This window comes from Stegostoma tigrinum, chromosome 7 (genome assembly GCF_030684315.1).
Source record: "Stegostoma tigrinum isolate sSteTig4 chromosome 7, sSteTig4.hap1, whole genome shotgun sequence".
Classification (NCBI taxonomy): domain Eukaryota; kingdom Metazoa; phylum Chordata; class Chondrichthyes; order Orectolobiformes; family Stegostomatidae; genus Stegostoma; species Stegostoma tigrinum.
The window spans coordinates 93,720,121-93,745,745 of NC_081360.1; the positions used below are offsets into that span (position 1 = coordinate 93,720,121).

Here is a 25,625-nt window from a genome sequence, read left to right on the forward strand (position 1 = left end):
CTGTTCCTATGATGCTGCTTGGCCTGCTGTGCTCATCCAGCTCTACACCTTGTTATCTTGGATTCTCCAGCATCTGCAGTTCCTGTTATCTCTGATATACTCGTTTACTTTTGACTTGTTACATAAGAAACCTGCTGAATTTTAATAAAGTGATATATACTATCTGATAGATACACGTATAATTTACAATAAATATTAATGGCTTGGTTGATGGAAGTAAACACACTGTTATCAAACATGCAGATGACATAAAAATAGATAGAAAGGCATGTAGTGAGGATGACACAGGGGGTTTATGGACAAGTTAAGCAATTTGGCAAAATCTTGGAATATTATGTAGAAAAAATATGATATTATGCACTTTGGCAGAAAGAACAGAGTAAGTGAATGTTATTTAACTGGTGAAAGACTGCAGGAAGCTACAGCACAGAGGAATTTTTAAGTCCTTATGCATGAACCATAAAAAGCTAGCATTCGGGTTCATCAGGTATCAGGGAAGGTAAATGGGATTTTGGCCTTTATTTCAACGCAAATGAATTACAAAAATAAGGAGGTCTTGCTAAAACCATACAAGGCATCAGCTAGACAAAAGCTGGAACACTTTTGGATCTTCATCGAAGAAAAGATGTGCTGACATTGGAAGCAAGTCAGAAAAGGTTCATTCGGTTGATTCTGGGCATGGAGGAATTGTCTTATGAGGGAATGTTAGGCATATACTGTATGGACTTTATAAGAATAAGGTGCACCCTAGTTGAAATATATGAAATTCTTAGAGGTCTTTAAAGGGTTGGATCAGAGAGGTTGTTTCTCTATGTGGGAAAGTTTGGGACAGGTGAACGAAATTCGAGTCAAAGCGGTAGGTTTTAAGGAACAAAAACAAAGTTGCTGGAAAAGCTCAGCAGGTCTGGCAGCATCTGTGAAGAAAATATCAGACCTAACGCTTTGGGTCCTCAGTTCTGAGGAAGGGTCACTGGACCCAAAACGTTAACTCTGATGCTTTCTATTGAATGCAGGGTATGTGGTTTCTGACTGAAAGAACTGCGGATGCTGTAAATTGGGGAAAAAAAAACAGAAGTTGCTGGAGCAGCTCAGCAGGTCTGGCAGCATCTGTGAAGAAGAAAATCAGAGTTAACGTTTTAGGTCCAGTGACCCTTCCTCAGAACTGATGTGGTTTCTGACACTTAGTGTGGATTGCTGTGCTCTAGTTCGTAGCTGTCTTGCTTGTAAGTCAGAAGGTTCTAATTCAAGTTCCATTCCAAGACTTGAGTATGGAAAAGAAGTCTGAAACTCCTGTGCAGGGCTGAAGGAACAATATAGTGTTGGAGGTGCTGCCTCTTTCCCATGATGAGTTAAACCATGGCTCCATTACCTGCTTGCTTGGATGTGAATCACTCGGTGCTATTTTGATGTAGAACACGGGATTTATCCCTGATCTCTCCATCCAGTATTTACAATCAATCTCACATTAAAACAGATGAACTGATCATTGTTACGTTGCTATTTGTGAGAATTTGCTGAGTGCATATTGATTGCAGTGTTTCCTAATCACAACAATGACTAGAGGAGATCAGTGCCCATGAGGTGCTTTATGATTTCTGGTGGCCTTTCAAAGCACTATGTAAATGCAAGTCTTTCTTTCTTCTATAAGGATACAGGTGGCGACATTTTGGATCAGCTCCCATATGGAACCCTGCCCCTAACCCCATCACAGGTGGGAGACTGGCTTGGACAGCATGGGAATAGTTAGGAGCCAACAAAGGAGCTGGTTGTGGATTTTGACATCAGAAGAGTTTTAGCAGATAAACAGGGTCAGACACTATCTTTTGTAATGAAGAGGCCACCAACCTTTTCTATCTAAGTTACACATGACAATATTTAGCTTTGATGAAGTAATGGTGTTTGTCAATTGGTTTTCCAGTCTGAGTCATATATAGGTTGCCTCACTCATTTCTTTGCTCAGTCACCCTTTCCAACCTATCACCCCTTAAACTGACTGTGCTCCATGCTCTCGACCTAACCCTGACTTTGTAATATAAGTCTGTTGACAACAGTGATGCTGTAGTTGTCTGGCAGACAGCTCTCAGATATCTCTTCCTTTCTCCCCCAAACCAGGACCCCACCATTGAGCACCAGTCTGTTGTGTCCACAATGGCCACTCATCTCATTTCATCTGGTGATCGCCCCACAACTACCTCCGAGTTGATAGGTTCTTAACCCCACACATGCTCCTACCTCCTTCCCAAAATCCACAAACAGGAGTGCCCAGGCAGACCTGTTGTTTCTGCCCTGCAAAAACTCACGTCTTTCGACCTCAATTCAATTTTTCTCCCCTTCTCACTTTCGTCTGCTATTCTTCTTGCCTTTATGTCAGTCTCAATCTCAATCCCTTTACACATCCTTCCCTCTTAAAGGTGTTTCGGGGTTCTCCTTTTCTTCTGAACCATCCCCATCCACCAGTGCCCCCCTCCGCCGAGCTCATCTTCACTCTGAACAACTTCTCCTTTAACTGCTTCCACTTTCTTCAGGTCAAAGGTGTGACCATGAATACCTGTATAGGTCCCTGCCATGCCTGTCTCTTTGTGCAATACGTGGAATATTCCAGTCCTGCTTTTTCCTCCGGTACCGTCATTGATGCTCCTTCCCTGTTTCATCTGGAATTAGAGAGGTTTATCAAATTTTGCTTCAAATTTCCACCCCACTCTGCTCTTCACCTGGTCCATCTCTGATTTCTCCCTTTCCTCCCGCAACACCTGTTTCCCTTGATGGGGAAAGGCCTGCCCCCTAAATCCACTACAAACCCGTTGATTCCCACGTTAACTTGACTGTTTACTCTCACACTCCACTTCGTGTAAAGCCTCTATTCCATTCTCCAAGTTTCTCAATCTCTATTGCATCTTTTCAAATGATGCCAACTTCTTTGAGGCTGCCTCCAAAATGTCCAGCGTCTTCCGCAACTGAGGATTCTCCAGCATCATGGTTGACAGGGCTCTCATCTGTGTCAAATCCAACTCCTGCACTTTGGTCCTCACTCTCTATCTTCCCTCCCACAACAACACTACCGTCAACCCTGTCCTCACCTATTGTGCACCAGCATCCTCAACTAAAAGACTATTAGCTGCCATTTCTGCCACCTCCAGCAATTTGCAACTGCTAGGCATATATTTCCGTCCCCCTAGCCATTAGTCTTTTGCAGGGACCATTTGCTCTGGGACACCCAGGTGTTCCAGCCTCTCCCACCCCCACGGCACCTTCCCCTGCAATCACAGAAGGTGTAACATCTGCCTGTTTACTTCCTCCCTCCTCACGTTCAATGCTGCAGACATACCTTCCAGGTAACAATATTTTAGCTGCATTTCACCCAATCTAGTGTACTGTACTAGTGATAATGGGAACTGCAGATGCTGGAGGCTCTCTGATGAAGGGCCTAGGCCCAAAACGTCAGCTTTTGTGCTCCTGAGATGCTGCTTGGCCTGCTGTGTTCATCCAGCTCCACACTTTGTTATCTAGTGTACTGTACTCACTGTTTACAATATAGTCTCCTCTATATTGAGGAGAAGTGGCACAGATTGGGTGACTGCTTTGCAAAACACTTACATTTCTTCCACAAAAATGGCCTTGAGCTTCTGGCTGTGTGCCACCCTCTTCCCTGGCCAATATCTTTGTCTTGGTGTTGCTGCAGTGCTCCAGTGAAGCTCAGCACAAGCTGGAAGAACAGCACCTCATTGTTGCATGGGGACCCTGTATCCTTCAGGGCTCAAAATCAGAGATCAAGAGTTTTAGGGCCTGAGGACCCTCTCCTATATCCTTCCCCAACCCCCACACACTAGGCCTTGTCATCAAATGGCCTACAACCACAACCAACCCATTGTCAGCTACTAATGGTCCTCATTAGCAGCGAATGTTTCTCCCAGGTTGACCTTTATCCATTTCTTTGTCTGCCCAACTGTTTTTCACTCTCTCTGGATTCCATCTCCAGCTATCCTTTGCTCCTCCCACAAATCTCCTCAATTTCAGCAGTTCTACCACCATTTTTCCAGCTACCACCAGCTCTGCAGATGGGTCACTGGACTTGAAACATGAACTTTGCATTCTCTCCAGAGATGCTGAGTTACTTCAGCCATTTCTGATTTTGTTTCATAAAGAGGAGTGAATGGATAAATGGACACTTTTTAAAAAAATGTCGATAACCCAAGTTAAATAGCTCCTTCCCTAAACTTAACAATATTGTGGAAATTAAAGAGATGAGAAGTTGAAATTGTTCTGTCGAGAAAGAAGTTTAAAGGGTCACCTTTGGATGAGCTCTTCCAAATTAAGAAAGGGTTTTGATGGAGTAACTAGAGAAGATTTGGTTTTCTCTGATGTGTGGCCCAATAACCAGAGATCAGAGTTCTATAATGATTGAGAGTGGAACTAGAGGGATAGGAGAGGAGTATCTTTCACAAAGTGTTGCTAAGATCTAGAATACACAGCCTGAAAGAATGGAAGAAACAGGTTCCATGGGAGACATCAAAAGACAATTGAAGATGACTATTTTGACAGGTCAAGGAATCTAATGGGGAGTCGGATTAAACTGAACCTCTTTTAAATTGGAAAAAGTAGTTTCAGTCAAAACAGGTTGAATGGCCTTCTTTGGTGGTGCAAGATTGTGTGATTTTTGCATCTGCAAAATATAGATAAGCAAAAGTAAAGCTAATGGGAAAATGGATGATGGCCTATCGATAATAACTGTGTTGCAGTTTGCTTTTTCAAATTGTCACTGATGTTCGTTTATTTTTCAGGTGCACCTGAGTGCACTTCAGGTTTCATTGCAAATGGAATTATTTCCACAAACTCATTCAAATGAATCTGCACTCTCCGGATGTTTTCATCTGGGATATTCCAGAAATGATTAAAGCCTATTCCATATTGATACCTGCAAGTTCACCTCCGATCAGTGATTTTCCACAAGGATTTCTCGTAATAAGCTCCTTTAAAAGAGAAGAGTGCATATTACACAAGGATAATGAATGCCTCTGACTGACAGCCATCCAATTAATGGTGATAGAAAATATCATAAACCATTAGGGCAATGCTCCAGAGGGTTTATCAGGATTGCATGAAGTCCAAGTTGGATTTATGTCTGATTATATAGTTGGACTTCTCGCTTTGAAGATGATTCATTTCCCTTTTAAGCTGGTTCTATTAACCTGGTGTTATGGCCCAGTGATCCATTTGCTTGATGCAGGGGAATTTTTTTTTGATGATGCGATTAAATGTTAAAGAGGATCACATAGCATGTAGAATGCATATCCTTCTGTGAAAAAGCAAAATCTGCAAATAAGCAATGAGGACTTTCAGAAGAACGGCAAGCTAGGAAAATGCAAGACTTGCACTTATTTAGCACCTTTCACAACCTTAAGATCTCCCCAGGTGCCTTCCAAATAGGCAGGTACTTTTTATACGTCTCGCCATTATTGTGGCGAATGAAATGTGTCAACCAAATTGAACATAACAAGCTCCCACAAACAGCAATGGAGCGAATGACTGGACAATCCCTTTTTAGTGGTATTGGCTGAAGGATGGACGTGTTGCCCCCAGGGCTGCAGCTCAGCTGTCTTTCAAACTACTAGCAGCAGATTTGAGATAGCTGGTAGTGCTTTGACTTAATACCTCATCTGAAAGATGACACCTCAAACAGTGCAGCAGTGCCTGGTAGGGATCTTGGCTCACCAGTCTTGATAGTGTAGTCGCACAGGTGATGGGGAATTGAACCCCAGTCTTCAGCCTCTGAAGGTAGTGGCAGAGCAGACTCTATGAACTGAATGGTCTACTCCTGCTCCTGTTTCTTCTAATTGTATTGACTCTATAAACTCTGCTGCTCGTTCAATAAAAACATCAACTGTATATGAATACCTGTCACCTCAACAAGTGTGAAAGAAACCTAACTAAAATGTCTCTGGTTCAATATGATTCTATGATTGGGCAGCACTAACTCATTTAAGATTATCAGTATGACTCTTTTAAACTTGTTTGAATCAGCAACATTCCTATGCAAGGCAAACAAAAGCAAAAGAACTATGGATGTTGCTGGAGAAACTCAGCAAGCCTGGCAGCATCTTTGGAGAGAAAGCAGAGTTAACATGTCAGGTCCAGTGACCCTTCTTTAACAAATGATTTTGTTTCACATGCAAGATCCCATTCTCAACAAATTAAAGGAATATGTTCAAACCTTACACCTTCTTTGAACAACCCAGGGGTTTTGGGGCTTCTATGTTTCTGTACTTCTTTCTCCATGACAACACTTCTGACAGACAGAGTTGACTTTGGTAAAACAAACAAGAGCATGACTTCAACAATTAAAAGTGGACTCTTGGGTAGTGTTGTAGAACAGAGAGACCTAGGGGTTCATGTATATAATTCTTTGAAGTTTGCATCGCATGTGGACAGAGTGGAGAAGGAGGTGTTCAGCATGTTTGCCTTCATTGCTCATATCTTTGAGTATAGGAGTCACGTTTAGGTTGTAGAGGACATTCTGAGGCCTCTTCTGGGAGACTGTGTCCAGTTCTAGCTGCCCTGTTACATCAAGGATATTATTAAGGTAGAGGAGGTTCAGGAAAGATTTACCAGGATGTTGCTGGGAATGGTGGGTTTGAGTTACAAGGAGAGATTGGATAGGCTGGGACTTATTTCACTGGAGTGTAGGAGGTTGAGGGATGACCTTACAGGGGTTTTTAAATCATGCAGGATAGAGATAAAGTGAATGACAGGTGTCTTTTCCCTTGGGTGAGGAATTTCAAGACGAGAGGAGCACATTTTTAAGAGGAAAGGAGAAAGATTTAGAAAAGACAAGGAGCAATTTTTTTACACAGATAATGGTTTGTATGTGGAATGAAATTCCAGAGAAAGTGATGGATGAGGGTACAGTTAAAACATTGAAAAGAAATTTGAAGAAACACGCGAATATAAGTGCATGGAGGCATATGGGCCGAGTGCAGGTAGGTAGGATTATGTTACATTGGAACTATGATGAGCATAGACAGGTTGCACTGAAGACTGATAATGGGAACTGCAGATGCTGAGAATCCAAGACAATAAAATGTGAGGCTGGATGAACACAGCAGGCCCAGCAGCATCTCAGGAGCACAAAAGCTGACGTTTCAGTCCTAGATGAAGGGTCTCTGAAGAAGGGTCTAGGCCCGAAACGTCAGCTTTTGTGCTCCTGAGATGCTGCTGCGCCTGCTGTGTTCATCCAGCCTCACATTTTATTATCTTGCACTGAAGAGTCTGTTTCCCCACTGTATGAGTCTACAACCTCCAAAGCACCCCTTTCTCCTCTGATATAAATTGTTGTGGTTATTTGAAAATTGGCAGTCTTGAGTTTATCTTGATGTGTGAGGGTGAAAAACTTCAGAAATGTATCTGTCCTTTCAATGATACTTATTTTGCCTAATCAGACCCCCACACCTTACCAGCAAAACACACCACTGCCGCAGTTCAGTTTTGCCAGGTTACAATCCTTTTTTAGTTTGTGCAAGATTTACAAAATGTGTTATTGTTTTTGGCATTTGGGCATATTTTAAAAATATTTCTCACACCAAACAATAGTTAAATTATTAGGAAACTGACTAGTGCGCACTAATTTAACTAACGAATAATTCGGTATGGTTATTCTAACAGTGATTTTGAATCAGACAGCTTACAGTTTGAGGTCTGGTTGTCCTCATTGAAAATGCTGTATGCACTCGTAAATTAATTCTCAGCTGTAATAATAAAATAGTGCCATGCTCCCATTTGAACAACATCAATGGATGCTTATTAATGAAAACAAAAATAATCAGTGATTTTCCTGGTGGTGTCTAGCTGTGCTGGCTCAAGGATGTGCTTATATTTAATTATTCAAATGTATTTCAGTAGAAACGTGAACACTAACCAAACCGGCACAAGTAGAATCTGGATCTCTATCTCAATAAGACTGCAACAGAATACTTGAACATCGAGTTCAATCCAATGGCCTGGAAGTATTATCAGATGGGCTGTTAATTCAGAAACCCAGGTCATTTTCTGGGGACTTGAGTACAAATCCTGCCATGGCAGATTATGGAATTTGAAGTCAATAAATATCTGGAGTCAAATGATGATCTTGTGTTGATTGTCATAAAACCCACCTGGTTCATTCACGTCCTTTCGGAAGGAAATTGCGATCCTTATCTGATTTGGCGTATATTGTGATTCCAGACCCACAACAATGTTATTGACTCTTAACTACCCTTTGGGCAATTCAGGATGAGCAATAAATGCTGGCCTGGTCAGTGACCCCTCATCCAATGAATAGTAAAAAAAAGTCTGAAATAATAACAGTAAGTACTGGACAATGCAGAGTGGGTCTGCATCTGTGGAGAGAGGAATAAAGCGAATGTTTCAGGTCAATGATACTTCAAAGGAACATCAACCTGAAACAGTCTCCAGATATGATGGTTTCACATTCAATGTTAGGAGCAAAAGGTCCAACCCCACTTGTCGAAAGGTTTTATTGGGCCTCTATACCTCTGCTCTGTAACATGACCTTGTGATTGCAGCTTTCTACATTGAGCAATACTTTAACTGAAGGTGCTGAAAAATTCATGGTTTAAATGTCAGCTTGTACCTTATGTTTAAGCAGAATATTTTGACCAAAGCACATCAAATCCCAACAAACATGTGACAAAAAAAACTGCTGATGCTGAAGATTAGACACAAAAATAGAAATGGCTGGAAAAACTCAACAGGTCTGGCAGCATCTGTGGAGAGAGAAGCAGAACTGCAGTTCTCAAGAGAGAAAGCAAAATTAAAGTTTTGGTCCAGTATTCCTTCTTTAGAACTGCAGTTTTGCTTCTCTCTCCACAGATGCTGCCAAACTTGCTGAGTTTTTCCAGCCATTTCTATTTTTGTGTCTAATTTTCAGCATCAAATGAGGCAGCAGTACTAAACTCTGAGCCACAGTATAATGCTTCTGCAGTTTTCAATGTTGCCTCAATTTAAAAGAAAAAGAAGTATAGTTACTGCAAATCAGAAACAGAATCAGAAATTGCTGTAAAAAAATGCTCACTATCCCCGGCGGCATCTGTGGAGAGAAGGTGGAATTAATGTTTTGGCCCTGGTGACCCTTTTTCAGAACAGCTTCAATAAATGTTGGATGAAATGCTGTTTTGAACCAGAGGGTGTGGAGTAACGAATCCCAATATTTTGGTGCAACAAGACGCAGAGCTGGATGAACACAGCAGGCCGGGCAGCACCAGAGGAGCAGGAAAGACCCGAAATGTCAGTTTTCCTGCTCCTCTGATGCTGCTTGGCCCGCTGTGTTCATCCAGGACTCTACACCTTGTTATCTCAGATTCTTCAGCATTAGCAGTTCCTACAATCTCCAATATTTTGGTATTGTGTGCTGTGAGATGATTTGTCCCCTTTCTGCAAAGTATACCGTCCACAATTTTGTCCTCAGTGTCTGGGCAACACAATTTCTGAAGAAGGGCCCCGTCCCGAAACATCAACAATCCTGTTCCTCTGATGCTGCCTGGCCTGCTGTGTTCCTCCAGCACCACTCTGTGTTATTTCTGAGTCCAGCATCTGCAGCTCTTGCTATCCCTTCATCCTCAGTATCTTGTTCTGATATAATGAGGTCATGTGATGTGGATGCCACCAGCAAGGCTCACATTTACTTCCCATCCAGAATGGCCCTGGAACTGAGTGGCTTGCTGGGCAATTAAAAATCAGTCACACTGCCATTGGTCTGCAGTCACACATAGACCAGACTTCATTTTGATTTCATTTCATTTATTGTTGTCACATCTAAGTAAGTACAGGCAGATCATAACACACAAAGCTCATAACATGATAGAAAAGCGTGAGGAATACAAAGGTATGGCAGCAGGGAAGGTGCACAAAAAGCATGATCAATGTTAGATTTTAAATATGAGAGGTCAGTTCAGAACTCTGATAACAGTGGGGAAGAAACTGTTCTTGAGACTGGGTATGTACAATAAATTTTGCTCTTTAAAGGGCACTAAGTAAACCCGATGGAATTTTTACGAAGCATTAACAATAGTTACACAAGAAAACTGAATGTCAGCCTCCATTAGGTTGGCTTCCAATTCTAGATTTTATCAAATTCAAATTTCCCCACCTACTATAGCGGGATTCAAGCCCATGCCCCTAGAACATTAATATGGCGTGCGAGATTGTTAGCCCAGCGATATTACCACTAGACCACTGCATCTTCAGCCCCTTCAGGTGCTAAGATCATATGAAAAAGACTTTTTTTATTATTACAAAACACATTCATATTCCGCTTACATGAATGGTGATGTTAATGACTCAAAATTATGATACATGAATGTAAGCCGCAACTTTCAAACGAAGAAAACAAGGGTTGGCAGCTTGGTTTCTTCAGTTGTCTTGTGGTTGCTTCCAGTGCTCACTGAAATAGCTGCCACTGAGTCATATGTTTGCAGTTACAAATCCCACTCTTGTGCAAGTATCAAAGCTGATGATCATGTGAAGAGCTGAGGAAATGCTGCATTGTCAGATCTAAGGTCCTGTAATGTTCTCTCAGGTGTGTGTCAAAGAAGCCATGATCGTGTTTCAAAGAATAGCGAGTGAATTATCTCTGGTGCCCTGGCTTTGTCCTTAATTAACATCCCAAAAATCAGATTACACAGTCATCAGCAACATGCTATTTTTGTATTTATCCATTTGACGTATCATCAGCTCGGCCAGAATTTATTGCCCATCCATAATTGCCCAGAGGGCAGTTAAGAGTCAACCATATTGCTGTAGGTCTGGAGTCACATGTAGGGCAGACCAGGTAAGGTATGCCAATTTCCTTCCCTGTCGGACAAAAATGAACGAGATGGATTTTTTTTCAATAATGCGGAGGAATGGGATTGTGGGAGATATAGCAGTTTGGATTGGAAATTGGCTTGCTGAAAGAAGACAGAGGGTGGTAGTTGATGGGAAATGTTCATCCTGGAGATGAGTTACTAGTGGTGTACCGCAAGGGTCGGTGTTGGGTCCACTGCTGTTTGTCATTTTTATAAATGACCTGGATGAGGGCGTAGAAGGATGGGTTAGTTAATTTGCAGACAACACTAAGGTCGGTAGAGTTGTGGATAGTGACGAAGGATGCTGTAGGCTACAGAGAGACATAGATAAGCTGAAGAGCTGGGCTGAGAGGTGGCAAATGGAGTTTAATGCGGACAAGTGTGAGGTGATGCACTTTGGTAAGAGTAACCGGAAGGCAAAGTACAGGGCTAATGGTAAGATTCTTGGTAGTGTAGATGAACAGAGAGATCTCGGTGTCCATGTACACAGATCCTTGAAAGTTGCCACCCAGGTTGACAGGGCTGTTAAGAAGGCATACAGTGTTTTAGCTTTTATTAATAGAGGGATCAAGTTCCGGAACCAAGAGGTTATGCTGCAGCTGTACAAAACTCTGGTGCGGCCGCACTTGGAGTACTGCATACAGTTCTGGTCACCGCATTATAAGAAGGATGTGGAAGCTTTGGAAAGGGTGCAGAGGAGATTTACTAGGATGTTGCCTGGTATGGAGGGAACGTCTTACGCGGAAAGGCTGAGGGGCTTGAGGCTGTTTTCGTTAGAGAGAAGAAGGTTGAGAGGTGACTTAATTGAAACATATAAAATAATCAGAGGGTTAGATAGAGTAGATAGGGAGAGCCTTTTTCCTAGGATGGTGACGGCGAGCACGAGGGGGCATAGCTTTAAATTGAAGGGTGAAAAATATGGGTCAGATGTCAGAGTTAGTTTCTTTACTCAGAGAGTAGTAAGCGAGTGGAACGCTTTGCCTGCAACGGTAGTAGATTCGCCAACTTTAAGTACATTTAAGTCATCATTGGACAAGCATATGGACGTACATGGAATAGTGTAGGTTAGATGGGCTTCAGAATGGTATAGCAGGTCGGCACAACATCGAGGGCCGAAGGGCCTGTACTGTCCTGTAATGTTCTATGTTCTAATGGACAATGGATTCATGATTGTCATTCAACCCTTAGTTCCCAGGTTTGTTTTTATTGGATTCAGTTTCCACCATCTGCTGTGATAGAATTCAAACCTGGGTGCCTGGAACATTACGTGGTCTAAAGATTAGCAGTCCAGTGATAATACCACAAAGCCATTGTCTTCTCGTTGTTCTTTGTGAATTCTTTAAGGAGGTAAGAAGCAGGATCTATCAAGGAAAACCAGAAGATGTCATATATTTGGATTTCCAGAAGGGGTTTGATAAAGCATTGCACACTAGGCTATGTAATAAGGTAAGGTTGTTGGAGGTAGTATATTAGCATGGAAAGAGATTGACCAATTGATAAAAGGCAGAGAATTGAGATGAACAGGGCATTTTCAAAATGGTGTGCCATAAAAATCAGGCTGGGTCCACAATTATTTACAGTATGCTTTAATGACTTGGTAGGCAGAAGTGAACATACTATCACCATGGTAACTTTTTTACTTCACTCATGGGACATGACTGTTGCTGGCTGGGCCAGTATTTCATACCTATTCCTTGTTATCCTTGGGAAAGGAGTGGCAAGCCAAATTCTTGAAATGCTCCAGTCCACATGCTGTAGGTTGACCAACAATGCCCTTAGTCAAGGAATTCCAGGAATTTGACCCAGTGACAGTGAAGGAACAGCGACATATTTCCAAGTCAGGATGGTGAGTGGCTTGGAGGGGAACTTGCAGGTGTAGTGTTCCCAGGCTTCTGTTGCCCTTGTCCTTCTCGCTGGAAGTGGTCATGCATCTGGAAGGTGCTGTCTTTTTATTCACTCATGGGACATTGCCATCACTGATTGACCAGCATTTATTGTCCATTCATATTTACATTGGAACTGAATGGCTTGTTAAGCCATTTCAGAAGGCAGATGAGATTCAACCGTATTGCTGTGGGTCTGGAGTCACATGGAGGCCAGACTAGGTGAGGATGGCAGGTTTCCTTCCCTGAAGGACATTGTTGAACCAGATGGGTTATTCCAACAATAGTGTCAAGGTCATCAGTGGACTTTTAATTCCAGATTATTAATCAATTCAAATTCCACCATCATCCCTGACCAGTTTCAAACCTGGTCCTCAAAGTATTACCTGAGTTCCTGGATTAACAATTGAGTGGTGATACTACTAGGCATCACCTCCCCAATCGTCCCTAAAGATCTTTGATGAATTTCTACGTTGCACTTTGTAGGTTGTACACACTACTGCTCCTGAGTTTCGGTGATGTTGGGAGTGGAATTACAAAATGCTAGAATCCAAATTCTACTGGAAGAGAAGGCAAGTAGAATGCCCACCTTTGTTTGGAAGAGAGTGGAATATGAAAAGAGAGAAGTCTTGTGAAAACTTTACAATTACTAGTCAGAGCACAAGTGGATTACTGTGAATGGTTTCGGGTCCCTTATGTCAGGAAGGATATCTTGGCTTTGGAAGAGCCCCAGTATGGAATGATTTTCTGAAGAGCAGAGGTTGAATAAGCCAGACCTGTACTCATTGGAGTTAGAGCAACAAAATATTTGAAATACAGAAGATTCTTTTTGGTCTTGACAGGTAGATACGAAGAGGTTATTTTCCCTTGTGGGGGAGTCGAGGTCCAATTTCTGAGTAAGGGATTGCCTATTTAGGAGAGAGATGAGAAGGATTTTCCTTGCCTCTGAGGGTGGTGAATCTGTAGCATTCTTTCAGAAGAGGGCGATCAGGACTGGGCTGTTAAGGTAATTAAGGAATATGTGTAAAGGCAGGAAAGTTGGGTTTGGAATTTAGTCTCATTGACTCTTGAGCAGACCTCTTGACCCAAATGACCTACTTCTGCTCTGGAATCTTATAGTCAAATGCCATACACGCCAAGGCTTAAAGTTCCCTGTCATACAAACTCTTTGCTCTGGAAGCAATAGGGTCCACTGACCTTGAAAGCAGATCCTGTATGACCATGGAGCCACAGATGAGTGCTGAATGACACTTGTTTGAAGACCCTTTCTCCCTCATCCATGGCATCACCTAAGTCATTCCTCATCATTTTTCAGACCCTCCAAGCTAACTCAATACCAATGCACACTCCCCCAATCACTCTCAATGCCCTTCAAGCTCTCCAAGCCAACTTACTGGTGCTGGTGTCAGTGGAGGCAACATGGCGCTGAGGAATGGTGACTGTTCCAGCAGCAGCGTGGCAATGGGATTCAAAGCTGGCTGTCAGCTTTGTGCCTGCGTTGGCCTCAGCATCGGAATTGCAGAGCATCCGGATCCCAGCCCATGGCTACGTTTACAAGCTAAGTTGAATAGTCCTTTATTTTCTGCTTTTACTTTCTATGTTTTGGTTTGTTTTCTGCATTTCAAAATGAATGCCCGAGAATGGCAACAGTATACAACACATTTCACTGTGTTTGTAACAAAATGCATGTGACAATAATAAATCAAATCAAAGATGAATTGTACTCCTTCCATGCCCATTCATCCAGCATGAAATTTACATCTGATTAATGAGTCATTAAATAACAAAAATGTGTGAAATTGCTGAGAAAAGAAATATGCATTCAGAAGTATTTATTGGAAAAGAGCGGCTATTCCTGGAACCCTCTGAATATGTTTGTGTGACAGACTAACTGTTCAAATATTAATAAAAGAGGCTTCAAAAACTTCACACTGAGCAATCTTTTCCAAGTAAACATCAGGTATCTAACAAAAGAAAGTTCAGAAATAATTCATTATGACCATTCCCATTTGAATAATCTCCCATTATGAACATTAGTACATTTTTTAAAACAAGTGTTTTAATTATTTATTTTAATATTACTGTACTTTCATTAAAATAAAGAGGGGGCTAGAATTTCCATGGTTATGTCACCTATCGTGTCTCTTCAGAACACCTTCCAATTGCAATAAATTACTTTAGATGTACCTCTCTAGTTCTGTAGACAATGCACTGTGGAGAGATTTCTACCTGAATTGGAATTTATTGAACTTTTATACCTTGCTTCTGAATGAATAATTACATAAGGAAACGTATTTAATTTATGAGCCATAATAATTATCTTTTGGTTTGGATCCAGTCAGATAAGCTCTGTTTCCCACTTTACTTTTCTACTTAGTTAAAGATGTCAATAAGGTTGCAGATTCTCCAAGCACTGTTTCTGAAATGCTTACATCTGTGTCTAATTATAACCATTAATCATCTCATGGATGGCTTCATTTTTTCTTGAGTCAAGTGGAAGACAGGCCCACTGTCGTGATTCAGGATGAAATTATGTAAATAACAAAGAAATGAAGCCATATCTATTTGCCACTCAGCACTCAGTGGTAGTGCTCTCTCATCAGCAGGTGGCGTTTCAAATCTCGTTCCATAGACTTTGGGACAAAGTCTGTGTTGACACACCATACTAACTTTGAACTGTTCCTTTGCTGTGATGGGGTCAAAGTTGTGGAACTCTGTCCCAAATAGCACTGTGGGTGACCCTACATACCAAAGACTGCATTGCTTCAAATTGGCAAATTATTAGATTCTCCAGGGCAATGAGGGATTGGCGTCAAAAATGCTTGTCTATCCAGCTATGTAAACATCTCAGGAACATTTTATTTTTAAAAGCTATCATACTAAAAGAGCACTGCATTGGTGCAGGTGCAGAAGAGATGAGTTGACCGTAATAACCTCCAATCGTATTTTTCGAAAAAGAGAAGGGCAGGCTGCTGCATATCCTGGCTTAGACAACACCACTTAAAATAGACTTTCTGGATTTTATCTCACTGTTTGTGAGACACTGCTGTACCTAAATGGGCTCTCATGCCTCCCATGGCACAACAGTGATTACCATTCAAAGGAACTTAATTGGCTTATTGGAAGACACTATATAAATGTAACCACTTTGTCACTTTCATTTACAGAGGTTGATGTTTCAATTCTGACACAGACAAAGAGAAAAATACAGAAAAACCATGTTTCACATTTATTTTCCTGAAGTAACTTGATAGTCCTGATTGTACGAGCAATTGAAGATTTTTTTTCGAATTATGATGGGATGTCAAATGCAAAATAGCTGAAGTAAATGGAAATCATTAAACCTGGGAGGACTGTTCTTGTATTTAAAAAAGAGTTGGCTCAGGCATTTGTGTATCTGGAGAGGAATGCATGTAAAATGCCAGAAAATAAATGGTGAATGGTGATGTCAGAACCATGAGAATAGTGCATGAATTATCTGATTCAGAGGTACATTAAGCACCAGGTTAATGCAGTGGACCTTTTTTTAATCATCTGGCTGTTGTCTTTGCGTTGATAGTCAAAAAATGTTGTTTTTGTTTCTAATTTTCAAGCAGTTTATGGTTTGATATCAGAACAGATTAACTGAAAATTGAAAGGAGAATAAGCTTTTGGTTCTCATCAAACTAGTGTCTTCACCTCCTGGAAAATATATGCATAAACGCCCAGCTGTAAGTTTAAGAGCTGACAGCATAGTGGCAGTGTCACTAGACTGGTAACCAGAGGTTCAGTCTCATGCTGGGAGTCACACCAAGGTATCTACAAGCACTTGGCATCTGTTAATGAATCTGGAACTGAAAGCAAGTCTTCATGATGATGATCACATCCTTAATAGTTTTAAAAACCCATCTTGTTCACAAATATCCTTCAAAGAAGGAAATTTACCTTCCTTACCCCATGTGCCTTGCACCTGACTTCAGACTCACAGCAATGAGCAGCATGGTGCCTCAGTGGTTAATGCTGCTACCTCACAGTGGCAGGGGCCCCGAATTGATTCCAACGTCGGGTGAGCGTGCGGTGTTTTCTCCCCGTGTCTGCGTGGGTTTCCTCCGGGTGCTCTGGTTTCCTCCAACAGTCCAAAGATGTGCAGGTTAGGTGGATTGGCCCTGCTAAATTGCCCATAGAGTCCAGGGATGTGCAGGCTGGCTGGATTAGCCATGTGTTAGTGGGATAGGGTTGGGGGCGTGGGGGGCGTGGGTGGTGGGAGGTGTTTCTGGCTGGGATGCTCTTCAGACAATTGGCGTGGACTGGATGAGCCAAGTAGCCTGCCTACATACTAAAGGGATTCCATGATCTATGTGGTTGACTGTGAGACCCTGAGAGGACAACTAGAGACGGACAGGGCGGAAACCTGTGACCAAACTGAAGTAAGAAAGCCTAGCAGACCTTCCAGCAATCATGTAGCTGTTTGGCTGCCAGCTGGCATTCTATTTGAATTAGCGTCCCGGACCAGAAAGTCCTGACTGCCTGCCAGCCTTGCATTGCCATCAGCTTCAGAGCTCAGCAGCACCATGGCTGAGGTTGTGTCTGCTGCAGGAACAGCACTGCCCCGATGTCCAGGGTTAGTGATCACTATCAGAAAAGGTAACTGTTGTTTGGGCATTGGGGATCGCGGGACAGGAAGCTTTCTATAAGTTCCGCTTCCTCAATCTTGCAATTACAAGTGCTAGTTTCAATGAATACTCTACACCAAACTGACCACCTGCCTGGATAATAAAATGTGAGGCTGGATGAACACAGCAGGCCAAGCAGCATCTCAGGAGCACAAAAGCTGACGTTTCGGGCCTAGACCCTTCATCAGAGAGGGTCTGATGAAGGGTCTAGGCCCGAAACGTCAGCTTTTGTGCTCCTGAGATGCTGCTTGGCCTGCTGTGTTCATCCAGCCTCACATTTTATTATCTTGGAATTCTCCAGCATCTGCAGTTCCCATTATCTCTGACCACCTGCCTGGACTAGTTTACCAATCTGGTAGGCCAAACTAGCGTGGGCAAGAGGACTTTCTCAATCAGATGGAGCTGAAGTAATTGCACCCCAGAAGTGTGAGGCTGACCAATTAGGGGTCTTAGTGTGATGATACTAGGTCTTTAAGAGCTGTATTTTGTCATGGTGTTTTTGAAGATAGATTTGTCGAATGAAAGGTGTAGATTTTTTGAAGACAGGTGCAGAGCTGTCGATTGAAAATTCATAAAATAAGCAGCTTGTGAGACCTTAGGTTTCTTTAAAAGTTGGAACAATAGAAGCAGCTTGAATGGATGTGGAGAAGCTCCCACAGAACCAGGATTTTTAGTTTAGCATTCAGCGTTGTTGCTGGGGTCTCAGCAGGCTTTGGAAGCTGCAATACATCGCTCCCTGCTACACGCTCTTAGAGTTTTCTCTTGGTGTTTTCTTGCTGGAATTGCATGTAAGACAATCTGTTTTTCTCAATTTGCCTTTTATCAAATGTGTGCATATGGGATGTTACTATATCAGAACAATTAATGAGTAATGGTTACTGTGTCTGTTATTTTGTTAAGTATTTCAACAGAACTACAGCTCAGCTGATTCATTTTGTTTTTCTCTTTTGTTGTATTTTACCTATGGTGTGTGAATAAAGTGTGTTTCGCTGAATGAATTGCATCTGGAATGCAACAACATACACTTACCTTTAAAATAAGAAAAAGTTAAAGTTTTGGCTAACTTCTTAATATATTTTGAGGGGGTTTGCATAGAACATTACAGCACAGTACAGGCCCTTCAGCCCTCAATGTTGTGCCGACCTGTCATACCGATCTCAAGCCCATCTAACCTACACTATTCCATGTACGTCCATATGCTTACCCAATGACGACTTAAATGTACCTAAAGTTGCCGAATCTACTACCATTGCAGGCAAAGCGTTCCATTCCCTTACTACTCGCTGAGTAAAGATTTGGTCTGGTCCATGACATGCAGATAGCAGAATAGCGGAAAAGCTCAATCAATATTGGGCCTTCCCAACCAGAACTTACTGCCTGTAAGTGTGAGAACGTAGTGGGCATCTCCCCGATGCCCAACGTGCCAGATTATGTTTCCTCCATACCTCCTTCTGGCCATTGACTCCATTTGCACTTCTCGTTGCCTTGGCCACGCAGCCAACATCATCACAGCCCCCTCCCACCCTGGTAATAATCTCTTCCAACCTCTTCGGTCAGGCAGAAATACAAAAGCTTAAACACACATACCATCAGGTTCAAGAACAGCTTCTTCCCTGCTGACTCCTGAATGGAGCTGTCAAATTTCAAATCTAATGCTGTTTTTGCTTTTTATGCACCTTTTCTGCAGCCTTAACATTCCTCTCGCTGAACAATCACCCTATGATCTTTGTCTGGTATGATCTATCGTGCTGCTCGCAAGACAAAACTTTTCACTGTACCTTGGTGCATGTGACAATAATAAATCAAATCAAAGCAAAAAAAATGGCTTTCAAGAGCTGGAAATTCTGTCCAGAGAGCCACATCAAATTTTCCAAAGCACTTTACAGCGCATAAGCTACTTTGGGGCAGCACAGCGACATGGTGGTGCGGTGGCTCAGTGGTTAGCACTGCAGCATCACAGCACTAGGGACCCAGACTCAATTCCAGCCTTGGGCAAATGTCTGTGTGAAGTTTACACATTCTCCCCGTGTCTGCATGGGTTTGCACTGGTCTCCTCCCACAGTCCAAAGATGTGCAGGCTAGGTGGATTGGCCGTGCTAAATTACCCGTAGTGTTCAAGGGTGTGTGGGTTATAGGGGGATGGGTCTGGGTGGGATGCTTCATGGGGCAGTGTGGACTTGTTGGGCCAAAGGGCCTGTTTCCATACTGTAGGAAATGTAATCTAAGTGAATTCTTGTCACAATGTATAAAATCACTTCACAGTCTCAATGAACAGCAGTGAGATGATCTGTTTCTTTTTCTCTCAGTGATGAATGTCCATCAAACGGTTGACCCTTTTTGATCACATAAAACAGGAGAAAACACGAAGACGTTGTTAATTTTCTCTCTTCGGGTTGCACTTGCTATTTCTCTATGACAAACTTAGACAGCAAAAAACAATAAACAACACCGAATTATTGCCGGGAGGCAGGCTGAAGAAGTTTCACAAAACAAAGGGCAAGAAATAACTGTTTCAAAATTGTCATCAAAATGTGCTTCACGACATTTACACATAAAGACCAAATAAATCGCTGCTATAAGCACAGTTACTGCAGTAGATTTGTTCTGTTTCTATTGTCAGTTAGCCTCCAGGGACAGAGCTATAAGAGCACAATTGTAAATTTTGTATGGAGAACTGCCGAACAATATTGAATGCATATTTAGCCTCAGCAGATTTTCCTTTATTGGAATGACATGACAAAGGAAACAATGGAAATCTAATCTATGAGTTACAATATTGCTGGATAGAACAGCCTTGAAACAGTGCCTGCCATTGTGGCGTGTGACACAGAGAATACCAGAATATTGATGATCTTGTCCATTAAACTTTACTTTACGTTGGACCCTGGGTTCAGCCACCAGCTCAGACATGTCAGCAGTTGAAAAGAATTGGGAATATAGAGCTGTTCCAACCAGTAGCCTCCAAATAGTGGCAGTAATCAGGAAGGACAGGGCTACTGGGAAGATGGATAGAGACTGAACAAGAGGGATGGAGAGTCAATGAATGGTTTATTAAGCTGGCGGTGGTGTGCTGTGGTTAGCACTGAGGGAGCTTCAGAAGATGGGAAGAGAGGCTCACAATTGATGGAGCAATAGCTAAAGACCCTAGACAGAGCTGGAAATAATTTCTAGTCCATCAGGAGAATTGGCAGGAAAATTCCTGAGATAAAAAGGTGTAGAGCTGGATGAACACAGCAGGCAAGCGGCATCATAGGAGCAAGAAGGCTGACGTTTTGGGCCTAGACTCTTCTTCAGATTTTCTAATGAAGGGTCCAGGCCCTAAACATCAGCTTTCCTGCTCCTATGATGCTGCTTGACCTGCAGTGTTCATCCAGCTCTACACCTTGTTATCTCACATTCTCCAGAATCCGCAATTCCTATTGTCTCTGAGAGACTTCCTGGACTTCCTTTTACAAAAGATATAGAAATGCAAATAAAATACTCTGAGACAACAAAATGTGAGGCTGGATGAACACAGCAGGCCAAGCAGCATCTCAGGAGCACAAAAGCTTTTGTGCTCCTGAGATGCTGCTTGGCCTGCTATGTTCATCCAGCCTCACATTTTGTTGTCTTGGATTCTCCAGCATCTGCAGTTCCCATTATCTCAAATAAAATACTCTGTTCATTTCTGGAGATTTCAGACTAAAGAGCTAAGCATTCTACAACCTTAGTTCCAACATGCTTATATAATTTGCACAGTTTTTGTCTTGCTATTACAAAAGGTATATAGAAGCACTGGAGAACATACAAGAAGTTTCACAAGGGTGATATTAGAACTAAGTGGCTTCAAGTAGTTGGAGAAAGTGAACAGTTGTAGTTTATTTGTTCAGATAAGAAAATATTAAGAGGTGGCTGAATAATGGTGTTTAAAAATGATACAAGGATTTGGTAAAGTAAAAGATAAAGATATTTCCACGGATGACAGAGTTAATTTCTCGAGATCTGAAAGATGAAATAGTTACAGCCAAATCCGTTATGGAATTCATGAGAATGTTCTTTATCCAGAAGATGGTAAACATGTGTTATTATGATGAAGAGGGAAGCTAACACAAGGAAAATGGAAAATGAGGTTACTCTGATAGGAGGAGTTGAAGATGTTGGGAGCAGATTCACATGGAACATAATCATTGAGCGAACCAGTTGGTTAAACAGCCAGTTTCTGTACTCAGTGTAATTATGAAGTCCCAGAGATAATACAAATAGTGCTTCGTTAGTGATGATAAATCACATTTTAATTATTTTTTAATGATGACGAGTTGTGCAAATTCTTGGAGTAAACATAATAAAACGGAACTTTCAAACATAATGCTCTTAACATTCATTTCTTTATATTTAATGATACAATAAAGAGATCATATAATCACAACAATTTTGTTTTTATTTTCACTGTCTGGCAGTATTCCAGTTTCTTGTAATTGCTTATAAAAGATCTGAAGTGGTTCTGCACTTTATGCCTGAAGAAAATTTATGTTTGTAAAAGATAAACAATACAAACCACATTTTGCAACTTGTGTCGAGAGAAAAGAAAGATAAATGAGCTATCATACCTCTTTTGTTTTAATTAGGCTATCATGTGAGGAGAAATTCATGAGAGCTTAGAAGGAATCTGATTGAAACTGGTAAAATTCTACTATGGATGGACAGACTGAATGCAGAGAGGGTGCTTCCCCTGGTTACTGAGTCTAGAGCAGCAATCATGGTATCGAGATATTGAGTGGTTCATTGAGGAATGAGATGAAGAAAAATTTCTTCATTTAAAGGATAGTGAATCTGTGGAATTCTCTGTCACAGAAGGCTGTGGGGGTCAAGTCTGAATTTATTTAAGAAAGAGATATATAAATGTTGAGATATTGAAGGCAGCAGGGGGTATGGAGAGAAAGCAGAAATATGGCAAAGAAGTAGAACCATAATCAAATTGAATGGTGGAACAGGCTTGATGTTCGGTATGACCTATAGCTGCTCCTTGTTTCTAAATTTCTATATTTGTCTACTAAAGCTTAGATTATCTGAAATCCATAAAATCTAAAATTTGCCTTGCAGTTCTACTGGTTATTGAGCTTTATTTATATTTTCTTTCAGGTGGCACACCAATGACTTGGTGGATCGGGAGGACCAATGAGAAGCAAACTTACTGGGGTGGTTCATCGCCAGGCATTCAGAAATGTGCCTGCGGATTGGAGGAGAGCTGCTTGGATACCAAGTACCACTGTAACTGTGATGCTGACAGAGATGAATGGTACAGTGACATTTTGAGATGATGGTGTACCTCACCGGCTTTATCCTAATGTTTCAGACTTTATTTCAGTGGTTCTTATCTTGTGTGTTCAGTATGAATTCGGCATTTTCACCTTGACCTCGGTTGTAACTTGGTTGGATCACCAAAGGGGGCTCAGAAAATGGCGTGCTGCCTGATTTTACTGGGATTCTGTGATTTTGGAAGATTAGCATGGTTTAAGAAGAGGGATCTTGGCAAAGTTTTTGTTTTCCCTTCCTGTGCTCCATGTCAAGCAGATATAGACTGAGTTCCTTGGAGGCTTGGGAAAAATTACACACTTGGTAGACCTCAATTAAATTATTGACAAATGAGCATAATATTTAGTATATGCGCTTTTATCATATGATAATTGTTAATAACTGCCAAACAACCTTCTTTTTCAGGAAAAATTCACAAAGTGAAAAATTCAAAAATGGGGTCTAGTTCCTTTATGTAGTAACTCCTCCAAGAGATTTTAAAAATGTCAATCTCATTTTTGTTCTAACTTTTCCTGACTCTTTGTCATACTTATACCATAATATTCTCTGCTCCAGCAAAATCTGCTCCCTAGCATTTTAAGATCAAAACGCTTCAAATATAGTTAGCCAAACAGCTGGATGCAAAGCTGTCTACCACAAACAAAAGGATAGATCCAATTCATAATGCTCTAGTCTTCGATTGTGGGGTTTTAGAAATCCCATTGCTAGCACACAGAAGCCACGCTTCCATCAACATTCAAACCATTGGGAGAGGATGGGAAAGGAAAACAGGAACTGATCTCATATTGATGCCAAATTTTGTCAGGCAGTGGATTGCAGAAGGCAGGGAGGGAAAGATGAGTGAGGTAAGTGGTATGAGAAACAGGGAGAATTTGAGCAGTTTACCCCTCTGACTTGTCACATTTCACTGTGAATGGGAAGTTCAGTTCCATTTGATTTTCTTTTCCCTTGTGTGATTAAGACCAATATAGAATACATTTTAATGTATTCTGCCATTCCACACTGTCTTTGGACAATGCTCCTTTAATTTGATTTTTTTTTCATCATGTTTTGTATCTGCAGAATAAACAAAATTCCACTCTGGTGGAGGTTTAAGTGCTGTCAACTTAAAGTGCCCCTATTCCTTCTGAGACAGACCTTTGAAAGTGCCTCCTTGGCCTGCCAGTTACCTGACACTCCAGACGCAGCTCATACAGGAATATGTCTATACTCCAGAGCTGTGGCTGGCATTCAGTAGGGGCTGAAATAACTGTAAGAGACAGATCTGTCAATTATGTTATCCGGGTACATCCTCTTCATCTGCTGGGTGACCTGACATGGCAGGCCTCTCGGATGCTCCAGGTTGTAACACAAAATGTTCGCTGTCTGTTGTCAGACAAGTTCTTTCATTGAGGGTGGTGGCCCCTTCACCAGGCTAAAAGTGTACTTGCTAAATCAGTGCAAATTTTCTGACTGCTGGCTGTCTACTGGCTGCTAGATTCCCAACAGTCAGCTTCAGTAGAGCAGATGGGAAAATAAATGAATTTTTTCTTGGGTTATTGGTTCTGAAGTAGCCTCATCTGTGTCCATCATCTATATAACCCTTGCTGTGTTATGTCACACCTGGCATCTTCTATACATTGATTCCTTGCTCTTCTTGTTTCATGGATCTCTGTGGGGACCCTCAATTTCTTTTGAAAACTCTTGTCACCAAATCTCTGATTGAACTCTGGCACTATTCACCATACAGAAGAACCCCTGGTACATTCTTCCTAATGATTTGATTTGAGTGATTTTATGTCACGCATATTGAAATACAGTGAAAAGCTTTGCTTATGAGCGGTACAGGCTGGTCACAGCAAGCTAAGGATGTACAGATCAAAAAAACTCAAGAGGCGCACAGGATGCATTAATGCATTACCCAAAAGAGAAGGTGGAGCATCTAGTCTTTTGTCAGGCACAAATAAATGATCAATGAGTGTGAGAAGCAGTTTTTGCTCAAGTTCCCACCCAACTGGCTGGAGTTTTGGTCTGGCCATTCCTTCAACATAATAGTGGGTCGCAGTTTTAGTGATTCTTTTGTTCTTTCCACGCCTCCATTGGTTTTTTCACCGTTGTTTCTGCCCGGCCATGTGAAGCATTTTCTTTTTGCCATTGTAGGTGACCTCAACAGATTCTTTCCAGTTTTTGGGCTCCCCTGTGAATCTAGGAAGCCCAGTTAAATCTTTTCACTGGTGGGTGAAACTAGGACTAGGGGGCATTGACTGAAAATAAGGGGGTGCAGATTTAGGCCGGAGTTGAAGAGGAACTTCTTCATCCAAAGGGTTGTGAATCTGTGGTATTCCTTGCCCAGTGAAGCAGTTGAGTCTGTCTCATTGAATGTTTTTAAGGCAAAGTTAGGTAGAACATTAAAAACCAAAGGAGCTCAGGCTTACGGAGAGCGGGGTGGGGTAGGTGGAGCTGAGTTCATGAAAAGATCAAGCCGTGATCTCACTGAATGGCAGATGGGCCTGATGGCCTACTCCTGCTCCTAGTTCTTATGTTCTTCTGGTTGGCCAGTTGGCTGGCTGACTGCAGTTTGTTTCGGCACAAGTTGTTCTTCAGACGTTGGTTGAATTTCTTCGACTGTCCTAAGTAGGTTGAAGTTACAGGGAGATGGTGGCCTGCTGTTAAGGTCAGTAAACTGATAATACAGATAACTACGTTGATGTTCTGGAGATATGGGCATTTATCCCACCATGGCAGAAGGTGAAATTTGAGTTCAATGAAAAAGAAACTGGAATTAAAAGCTATTCTGATAGTGACCATTGTTGGTTGTCGTAAAATACCATCTGGTTCACCAATGCCCTTTAGGAAAGGAAATCTGCCATGGTCACCTGGTATGGTCTATATATTGAATTCAGACTTATAGCAATGCAGTCAATTCCCAAGTTACTACTTGATATCAATATATGCGGTCCACATCCCATGAATGAATAAAACAC

General features: G+C 41.7%; 1 protein-coding gene across 3 annotated transcripts in view; it reads left to right on the plus strand.

The window, feature by feature from the left end:
- The window catches only part of LOC125453929 (contactin-associated protein-like 5), a 1,220,935-nt gene that overhangs the window by 879,250 nt on the left and 316,060 nt on the right, over positions 1-25,625 (plus strand). For all 3 annotated transcript variants that reach the window (XM_048534087.2, XM_048534089.2, XM_048534090.2), the window contains one exon: positions 22,489-22,645. In XM_048534087.2, coding sequence (XP_048390044.1) covers positions 22,489-22,645 — 157 coding nt within the window. The remainder of the gene's footprint in view (positions 1-22,488; positions 22,646-25,625) is intronic.